Raw genomic sequence first — 10,772 nt, 5'->3', positions numbered from 1 at the left:
AGAGAGGCGGAAAGATAACGGCCTCGCTCTGAGGATGCCTGAGACCCTTCAGGATAGCTCAAGAGACCCCATGTGATTCTGATCTTTCTCTACAGACGCAAGGAAGCCCGACACGGCTCGTTTTGTCTAGTAGTTTATTGTAGTTAACGCCTTACGTCTGACCCTTCAGTTTTCTCCCAATTCACTCTGAGCGAGCCAGAGCTCCATTCCTAACTAAAGACCGGGATGGATCACAGGGTTCAGGAATAGATTAGGGGCGGGGCGTTGGGCGTGGTTTCCCGGGGGCGTGCCCGAGTGGGCGTGGTCTGGGAAATTCCCCGACTAGGGAGGGAGCAGGCGCTGCGGTCAGCTGAGCGGCGCCTGGCGGGTCGCGAGGCCGCGCGTCACCGTCCAGCTGCCCAGTCGCCGCCCCCGGCCGGTCCCTGGCGGCGGTCAGCATCCAGAGCTCTGGTACTTGGACAAGATGTCAACGAAGCAGTGACCCGAGGAGAGCGGATCCCGGTGGCCGGTGAGCGGGGCCAGGGGTGGCGGGCGCTGGCCGAGCGCGGCGACTCTCCCCAGCGGGCTCCAGTCCACCGTGGCAGCGGTTCTCCTTGCTGCCGCGGACTCCGGGAGCCTGCCGCGGGGAGGGTGACGAAGCTGGGGCGGCCCTCCTGTAGGACGGCTGCCCTGGGAAGGCTTCCAAGGCCCAGGCGGGTCCTGACCTGGTGTGAAAGGGCGGCGGGGGGTGGGGTGGCCGCCCCCCAGAGGACACCCCTCTTTGCCTAGGATGGCAAAACACAGGCTTGGCGGCCGCAGGTGACTTCCAGTTCGGTTCACCGAGGTGGTTTGAAGGTGACGTCCCAGGTTGAGAGCGATTGAGCAAGCAGTCAGTTCGTTTTAAGGAGGCAGTGGCTAAAGGTACTGTCGCAGGGAAGGAAGGCACTCTGGATGAGGTCGCCCAGGAACAGTGAAAAGCAGACCCCTTACCGAAGTGACAGGCGTACAGAAGGGTACATAAACTATCGTGTTTATCTGGGAGAGCGTGCTAGATCCATGCGTGTATATACAGCTATGTAAGTTTGGGAGCGAGAGAGCAGGGCGGGGAGAATGTGAGAGCATGAGAATGAATTCAGTAAAGCTGAGAACTTTAAAGGAAAGATTGTTTTCACCACAGGCGATGCGTAAGTTGGAGGCAGTACTCAAGCCCTGGCAGGAAATGAGAACCCAGCCCCTGGTGCGGCCTCCACTACCGGGCTCTTGTGTAGGAATGTGTGCCAGAGGTGTTTAAGGTTGAGATGGAAAATGTCATGGAGAGCCTCAAGAAAATAATATAAGGCAGTATTGGCCCACTTGAGCCTTCAGAACGAGCTCCGAAGCAGCCCCTTTGCTCTTTTGACCAAGGGAGAGCAGTAGGGAGCCCCATTGCCTCAGGGCTGAAAATGGGGGAGAGCTGGACAGAGCAGAGGCCACTGCCACAGACTGCCCTGGGATTGGACAAGTGGGGTTTAATTGTGGATGTGTGCCTGCTTGATCTGTTTACACGGAGCCAGTTTGAGCAGCACTTTGTGTTCTATATTGTGTGCAATGCCAGGGAAGTAACTCGTTTTTACAACTGGCCTGTGAATTGCATATTATAGGGTGTGTGTGAGTGAGTGTGAGAGGGAGAGAGAGAGAGAGGCTGTATTTTTGTGAGTCTAAATTAAACTTGAAAGGAATTGGTTATTACCTTCCTCCTGAACTCCCTCATTTAAGTAGCACATGGTGAGTGATTCCATGGAGCTTTTTAGTCCTTTCAAGAATTTTTAAATCAGACAGTGATGAGCATGAGGACAGTTTTCTACAGAATTCCAGAATTCTGTGATTGCCTACACATTTTTATTAAAACCAGAGGTAATCATGTGGAGTGGCCTTACCTTCCAAGGCTTAGTCTTTGTCAGAGTGAGCTTTTTCTCCTGTTGGGTCAGTAGATCAGAGATATTGTTGTGTATGAGGATTTTAGCAAGAAATTTGCCTTTTGGGATGAACAGGCTGGCTTCACACCATCAACGAATCTCATGTTTCTGAGTGTTAGAATAAAGCATGTGTAGTGGGGCTGGGGTGTGTCATGGGGCTGGGGAGACGGCTCAGTGGTTAAGGGCACTTGCTGCCCACCCAGAGGACCAGGATCTGAATTCCAGCCACATGATGGTTTGTAACTGTCTGTAACTTTAGTTCTGGGGGATCTGATGCCCTTTTCTAACCTCGGTGGCTACTGCATGGACATGGTTAAGTAGCAATGAAATGTACCTACTAATCCCCAACTCTGCTTTCCTGACATTTTGTCATAGAGACTTAGCATATTAGTGAATTATTTGGATTTTCTGGAAAATCAAAATCCAAAAATGGAAATTAAAGTCTTTAAATTTTCTTATGTTTACTAATTCTGTGTTTGTGTATGTTTGTGTGCATGCATGTTTGTGTGTGTGTGTGTGTGTTCATGCATATATACACATGCTTGTCTCTTTGGCATGGTGCTCATGTAGACAGCGGGGGACAGTCTGTGAGAAATCCATGGATCCCATTCAGATCCTCAGGCTTGCAGGAAGTGCCTTTACCAACACTGAGCCATCTCTGTGATCTTTAAAATCTTTTTGTTTTGGTTTGGTATCGAGATAGGGTCTCACAATGTTTACCTGGCCAGCCTGAAACTCCCTTCATAGACCAAGCTGGCCTTGAACTCACAGAGATCTGCTTTGCTTCTGCCTTTCAAGTGCTGAGATCAAAGGTGTGTACCAACGTGCCTTCCAAAAATATTTTTTCTGAATTAAATTTATGAAAGCTTTCCTTGCTTCTGCTTTGGCATGTGTACAATAATGAGGTGCTAGAATATACATTATATATTACATACCCATTTTACACACACACATACACAGATCCTTTGCAGTGGTAGAGAAAAACAGTTCTGGTTTTAAAAATAAGTTTAAAAAGTTGACTTCAAGAATCTGGATGTAAACACCATAGAACTGCAGTAGGCTGGAAGCAGTACTAAGGAGGGGTTTGTACTTGCACAGCAGGGAGCATTTTACAGGTGTTAGACCTAAACAGACCTCATTAGGCTGTGTTTGTCTCTCCTTTCCACAACACTTACCCGGAGGCTGCTATGTGCTCGTCTCTAGTAAGAGAAAGAGAAAGAGAAAGTAGATGGTACTTGCTGGGCGGGCTGAGGAGCTGGAAATACAAATGGCTGTTAGGTGCTCAGAGAAGTTGCTTCCCCACAAAATGTCACATTCAGGCTGGACATTGAAACTGCCCCGTGGGTGTGTGCCAGACCAAGTGGGAGCCAGACCTTTCCAAGGCAGAGGACACGGCAGAGACAAGGACACAGAGGCCAAGAATGCATGAAACCACGAGCCCTTTAATGTGGTATTTGTAGCTTGGTGACAGGAGGTGACATTGATGCATATGGATTAGTAAGCCCAGAACCTGAAATATAAAAAAAGTAACTCCCGAAAACCTCAATTGCAGTGGGATTGACATGGAAAGGGAAGAATGCTATTAAAATTCATTTAACAAGGACCTGGTAATTTTTTAAGTTTTGTGTGTATCACACTACAGACAAAATAGGGGAAAGTTGAACATTGCCAGTCATAGGCAAAATAAAAGCCCGATCTTAATCCTTTAAGGCTGGAGACAAGGTGGAGAGTTTTGGAGGTAAAAGTGACTGGACTTGATGGTTCCTTTAGATTTGGGAGAAGGGGAGTGGAGAGAAGGAAGCCTTACTCCCATGTTCCTGCCTTCAAACTGCGTTAAGTCTGTTTCTGTTTTTCATGTATTACTAAGGCATGAAATAGCCTCACATAGCCTTCCTAGCCTTCCTAGCAAGCTACCCCAAGGCTTCCCTCACTCCAGAAGTAAGATGTGTATGTCTCCTACCTTCCTTTTTCATGGGGATAATGGGTTTAGTCGTGTGGTCACAGAATCTACTCAACCTCCCTTTGATTCATATGTTCTCTTGTCGGTATGGGAGTGAATGCCCACAGGCCTTGGCACAGGTGAGGAGCCCTCAGGACAGCTTGAGTCAGGCCTCTTCTTCTGATACTGGATCCTGGGACTCTGAACTGTCTTGCTGGCCCCCTCCAACTCTTTTGTGAATGGAAACTTCAGTTTACCACAGACAACTCCTGACTCTCTTCAGGAAATAGGATTTCATTGTTTAAAATGAATTTACCAAGGCTGAACAGGTGGCCCAGCAGTAAAGAACACTTTGTGCTCTTCCAGAGGATCTGAGTTCTGTTCCCAGTACCCACCCCAGGAAGCCCCAGCTCTGGGGGATCCAGTGCCTCTGGCACCTGAGGGTACCTGTGTTCACATACGTATACCCACATGGGAACACACACATCTACATTTGAATAAAAAATAATAAAAATAAGTATTAAAAAAGAAAAAAAAACTTTCATTTACCCATGGAGGGATTGAACCTGTTAATACTTAATCTGTAAAACTGAAAAGGATTAAAAAAAAAAAAAAAGGAGATCTACTAGTGTCCAGTAGGTGGAAGTTAGTATGAGGCAGATAATGCTGGGCACATGGCCTCTGGCTGTCAGAGCAGTCCTGTAATGGAAGAGACAGCACCTGCTGGGGTGGGGCTGGAGGCTGGGCAGAGAGAGAGTCATGGCTCTAAGGATCTAAGCCCACTCTGGGCAGCCATGCATCGTGGAAAGCACACAGACATTCTTGTATTCAATAAGAAGTCAGAGTAGATTAAGGTCAATTTAGGAATGAGATTTAAGCTCATGTCTATACATTACCCTAATTACTTGACCTCCAAGTAAAGAATAAGGGTGTACATGGCTAGAAACCTGGAATAAAAGCTGGCGATTTTGCTTCTGACTTTTTTTTTTTTTTGTAAAAGGATTTTTTTGTTTTTATTTTATGTACATTGGTGTTTTGCATGTGTGTCAGCTCCCCTGGAGCTGGAGTTACAAACAGTTGTGAGCTGCCATGTGCATGCTAGGGCTTGAACCAGGGGCCTCTGGAAAAACCAACAGTGCTCTGAGCCACGTTTCCAGCCCGGCTTCTGACTTTCTACCTTGCCAGTTCCCAGTCTCTCTCATTAAGGAAATCTTAACAAATCCTGTGCTCCTTATTGTAACCTTCCATTGTTAAATATCTTTTGTTTATTTACTTTGAATCTGGGCTTGCTGTGCTGGCCTAGAACATCTGGCAACCCTCCTGTCTCAGCTTCCCTAATGTTGCGATTACAGGCTTGTACCATCCTGTGTGTCTAAAAATTTTTTGGCTTGCTTGTCTCATGCTAATTCTCTTTTCTTTCTTCCTTTTTTTCTCTCATGCTGTAGACCTTGATGATCTGAAACTCACTGTGTTATAGATGGATACATGGATGATGGACAGGATAAAAATGTTTAAAGACTTTGTGATTTAAGTATTCCCTCACTACATTCTACCAGTAGATATTTCACATGTATAGCAGGTTATCCTCGAACTCAAGACATTCCTCTTGCCTCTGGGTTATAGGCATGTACCACCTTCCCCTTCTTACTAAATATCTTTGCCTACAAGTGGCGCTTCATACCTAGATCAGTTGGATTTTTATGAGGAATTGTTGTTAGGGGGAACCTTGCAATAACCTTTTCAATCCCTGAAAATACATAAAAGACAAATATGTAACTCTGTGTTTGCTCACTTTAATGTAGTTCAAGAGGAAGTTAAAGACTTAAACATTCAGACTCCAGTGAGTTGATTTAACAAGTAAAGGCTCTTGCTGCAAAGCTTGATGATCTGATTTCTATCCTTGGGACCCAGATTTATGGAAGGAAAGAAGAAAGCTGTTATCTGACCTTCATATAGTCAGCATATGCTGGTGTGTACATGCGTGCTCTCTCATATACACACAGACCGTGATGGATGGATGATGGATGGATGGATACATAGATGGGATAAAAAATGTTTAAAGGCTTTGGGATTTAAGTATGCTTTCACTATATTCTACCGGTAGCTTCTTATTCACCATGACATTTGAACTATGGAGTTAATTTTTTTTTTTTTACTCCATTTGACAACAATGTGACTAGGTGAGTATGTATTTGTGAGAATGGTTGGTGTAATGGCAGGGCTGGCAGGGAGTAGGGGGTGAGAGATACTGTGCATGCCTGTGTTGAAGGGTGGAGGTGGGACTGTGATCTCTCTAGATAGTTAAGCATACTTTTTAGGGTTGGTAGGCTGAGAACCATGAAGAGCATTATCTACTGTGAGTCAGTAAATTGCCTGCGGAGCTCAGGTGCCTCCCAAGGCCACATAGCTGGCTGTGGGTACTACTGATTCCTCTACTGTCTCACCTAGCAGAGCCCTGCTTCTTTTTTTTTTTTTTTTTTTTTTTTTTCCAGTGTTCTTGTAGGGGCAGGTTTTCACCATGTGGCCCACAATGGTCTAAAATGTGTTCTTCCAGCCTCAGCCTCCTAAGGCAATGAACAGGTGTGGGCCATCATACTCAGCAGCAAAAATGAATTTTATGGGAAGTCAGAAATAGGGCTTTACCCAGAAAGGGTGTGTGGAAGCATCTTAAATCAGTTCCGTTAGGTAAAAACTATATCCATGCAAGAGGCTCACAAGCAAGCAATGCTTTGTCAGTGTTTTCCCTCTGTTAAGTTGCCGTCCTCCCATCTGCTCAACCATGTTTATAGCAGCTTTATTCATAATAGCCAGAACCTGGAAACAGCCCAGATGCCCCTCAGTTGAGGAATGGATACTTTTACTGTGGTACTTTTACACAATGGAATACTACTCAGCAATTAAAAATGAGGAAATCCTGAAATTTGCAGGCAAATGGTGGGACTTAGAAACAATCATCCTGAGTGAGGTATCCCAGAAGCAGAAAGACACACATGGTATATACTCACTTATATAGACCTATAAGATAGGATAAATATACTGAAATCTATACACCTAAAGAAGATAAACAAGAAAGAGGACTCTGGGTAAGATGACCAATGCTCACTTAGAAAGACAAATGGGATGGGCATTGGATGTAGGCGAAAACAAGTAACAGGACAGGAGCCTACCACAGACAGCCTCTGAAAGACTCTACCTAGCAGTATATCAAAGCAGATATTAAGACTCATAACCAAACCATCAGCAGAGTGCAGGGAATCATATGAAAGAAGGGGGTGTTAGTAAGACCTGGAGAGTATAGGAGAGCCACAAGGACCAAATATATCAGGGCACAGGGGCCTTTCATGAGACTGTTTCTCCAACCAAGGACCATGTATGAATATAGCCTAGAACCCCTGCTCGGATATAGCCCATGGTATCTCAGTGTCCGAATGGGTTCTCTAATAAGGGGAACAGGGACTATTTCTGACATGAACTCAACGGCGAGCTCTTCCACTCCCCTCCCATGAGGGATGAGCAGCCTGGCTAGGCCACAGAAGAGGACATTGCAGGCAGTCCTGAAGAGACTTAATAAGCTAGGGTCAGATGGAGATCCTCCCCTGTTAGTGGACTTGGAAAGGGGCAGGGAAAAGATGAGGGAGGGAGGGTGGAATTGGGAGGGAATGAGGAAGGGGGCTATGGCTGGGATACAAAGTAAATAACTTGTGATTAATATAAAAAATAAATTTAAAATAAAGTTGCCATCCTCCTTATGTATTTCATGGGATGCTGTTCTTCCAGCCAGATGCTTTAAGGAACACAGTCCACCTTCAGTCCCATCAGTGATAGCACTATGCCTTACCCCCCAGTTCTTCAGTCTGGAAGCCAGACTCTTGATTTTAGAGCACCTGCAGAGATCCAAGGATCCTGCCTCCTGTGGGCAGGGAAAGCAGCTTTCATTCTGCGCATCTGGTCTTATTTTCATCTGTGGGTATTGTGTATGCACACTAACGCTATGACGTGGTTACACAGCAGAGAGGGTAGCTCTCCCGTCAGAAGGGACTGATTCCACACACTGCAGGCGAGGACTCCGTGAAGCCGCGTGGGCACCTCGGTCATGCGGAGCCCGCAGTCTGAGAGCAAAGCCTTCTCCTCCAGGTAGAAATAACACCGTGCGCTGGGCTTCAGCTCAGAGGTAGGACACCTGCCTGCCTCTTGAGAGAGAGGAAGAGCTCACCAACACATGCCCACGTGACTTCTTCATCCCAAGTGAAGCCACAAGCCTTTTGTGGCACTGGCGGCTCCCTGCTTTACCACTGCTGTAGGGCAAGCACGGTCACTTGATGCTGTTTGTTGCATATGGATTTAAAATTATCTTATAATTAATTATCAGAGAAAGTCTTAAGTTTTTAAAAATTTTATGTGTATGTGTATTGTATGTGTGAATATATGCCATGTGTGTATGTGTGTCTATGGAGGCCAGAAGAGGCCACCAGAGCCCCTGGAGCTGGAGTTACAGACAATTTCAAGCCATCTGACGTGGGTGCTAGGGGAGTGAGTACTTTCAAATACTGAGCCATGTCTCCAGGCCCAAGAAATACTATTTTTTTTTTCAATGCAGTTTATTCAGAAACCTTGAACAATCATCTGACCCTGGGGAAAGCCAGCCCACAGCTTAAATAGCCTCTGGGTAGCCAACCCAGGCATGCCACATGGGCAATGCAGATAGGTCCACATACATGGAAGCAAGCCAGATCCTCAGCCTTAGCCAAATGTGGAATTGTTCATGACAGAGAGCACTCACCATCGGGAAGGTGGAAGGTGGAAACCAGCTCCATCTTTAAGGCATAGTATTCCGCAGCTCTCTACAGTTCCCCCTTTTTGTTTTAGACACATCAGGCAAGAGTAGAGGTCTGATCTCTGATATTAGAAGTAAATTGGGACTTTGTACTGATATTCGTTTAGGTGTCATCCACCCAAAGAGCATCAGACCCGTCCGATACCTTTTTCTCAGAGGCGGGACCTGGGGCATCAACCCGCATGCAACCAGACATGCTCTTCTCTGGGTCCAAAGCGGCTGACCCTGAGTGCAGTGCTTAGCCTCGCATCCTGAGCATAACAAGAAATACTATTTTTAAAGTCATCACTCTGGACTTCAGTCATTTGCCTTTGTAGAACAGGGTCGTTCTTGATGGGTATAGCTATCATTTTCACGAGGTGTGAAGATAATTCTTTTTGCCTGAAATGTGTGGATAGCCAGTCATTGGAAAGATGTTTATGTTTGCCTGAGTGGCAGGTAATAAAGACGTATAGTTGGCATTTACTCTTATTTATGTGTTCTCATTGACATGTCTATGAAATAAAGTGTTTCCCGCGTATGCAGTAGGTAACAAGCTTCTTTAGTGTTTCATGTATATGCACTGATAAATATCAAAGCCAAAATGAAAATAAAACTTTGCTCACACCTTTCTTGTACTTTAAGATGCTGTCCTCGCATCAGCCTTGCTGTGTGCCACTTCTGACCCTGGGCAAGTTGTTACAACTGCTCCCTTAGCTGAGTGATGGAGAGTAGAAAGTAGCACACCTGCTAGAGTGTTTCAGCACACACCATGCCTAGGAATTGCCAGAAATAAACATCGCCTTCCTTTCTAATCAAAGATAAAATATGGAAATTGTTATAGCTTTCAACAGACATAAAATATGCAGAACTCAATAGCTTTCAGTAAGTATAAACTATAGAGACTTTAATAGCTTTCACTAAACAAAAAATGGAGATTTTAAAAGCTTCATTTAGATCTAACCCCAAAATAATACAGTTCACTCTAAATAGGGATATTTGAACTTGAAGGTTTCAGGGCGTTTATGTAGTAATCCTTCATTAAAGCTGCAGATACTATCCTGGTCATTATCACATCCTACGCTGCCCACTCCTTCCTAGTTCTACCCCTTTCCACACATGGTCCCGTGAAGCGGGGCGGTGTGACTGGATGTTTCAAGGAGAATCCTTCACAGTGCAACTGGAGGGAAAGCCAGCAACCTTGGGAATAACCACTGCTTGTTACTAACAGAATTGTGGGCCTTTTGGAGGCCTGTGGCGGACCGGCGACAGCTATCTGTTTAGCTTGTGGCTTTTCCATAGGACCTGTTACCATGTCCCATCAACCCCTGAGCTGCCTGACTGAGAAGGGGGACAGCCCCTGTGAGACCCCTGGAAATGGACCTCCCACTATGGTTCACCCGAGTCTGGACACATTCACCCCCGAGGAGCTGCTGCAGCAAATGAAGGAACTCCTGGTTGAGAACCACCAGCTGAAAGGTGAGCGGGGCTGTCGTCTGGACTCTCCACTCAGGAAACACCATCCCTTCTGAAGAAGGCTTGCAAGGGAGTCCTTTCTCAGCCTGTTTCCCCAAGGGAAACCAGCGCAGTAAGACACTGGGTAGGGCTAAGAGGCTTTCTGTGTATGTCTGTTTACAGGTCAGACTGGAAAGGATTCTGTTTAGGGGCTGAGAATGTAGATCAGTAATAGAAAGTTTGCTCAGCATGGCAGGACTCTAGGATGGATCCTTATCACCAAACAAAAATAAATAAATAAAGTACTCCACCTCAGGAAATAGTATAATGACATTTATCCCATTTAAAAGGAAAAAGAGAGGAGTGTCTGTGTAAATATTGCTTGTCAGGAGAAAGCATTCTGAGCTAATCATGATAATGTGGGGCTATATCCTAGCTCCAGAACAGAGGCAGGGGAATTCCAAGTTTAGTGCTACTATATGCTACATAGCAACTTCTTCCTGGGCTGCAAAACAGTGAAACTTTGTTTTCAATGGAGGGATTATATTCTGGTATCTCAAGCCAGGGCTAATCAAGCATCGTAATCAAAGAATGATACACCCTCCCTCAGTATTCCACCATGCCTTTAAGG

At 45.7% G+C, this 10,772-nt stretch overlaps 1 protein-coding gene across 2 annotated transcripts in view; it reads left to right on the top strand.

Moving 5' to 3' along the window:
* The first annotated feature begins 375 nt into the window (after positions 1 to 375).
* Optn (optineurin) overlaps positions 376 to 10,772 on the top strand; it is a 45,547-nt gene continuing 35,150 nt past the window's right edge. For both annotated transcript variants that reach the window (XM_021643603.2, XM_021643602.2), the window contains exons 1-2: positions 376 to 508; positions 9,989 to 10,165. In XM_021643603.2, coding sequence (XP_021499278.1) covers positions 10,000 to 10,165 — 166 coding nt within the window. In that variant the 5' untranslated portion in view covers positions 376 to 508; positions 9,989 to 9,999. The remainder of the gene's footprint in view (positions 509 to 9,988; positions 10,166 to 10,772) is intronic.

The sequence above is a fragment of the Meriones unguiculatus genome, chromosome 19, assembly GCF_030254825.1.
Source record: "Meriones unguiculatus strain TT.TT164.6M chromosome 19, Bangor_MerUng_6.1, whole genome shotgun sequence".
Taxonomy (NCBI): domain Eukaryota; kingdom Metazoa; phylum Chordata; class Mammalia; order Rodentia; family Muridae; genus Meriones; species Meriones unguiculatus.
Note: the sequence above shows the minus strand (reverse complement) of the source record. Positions and strands in the feature narration are given on the sequence as shown.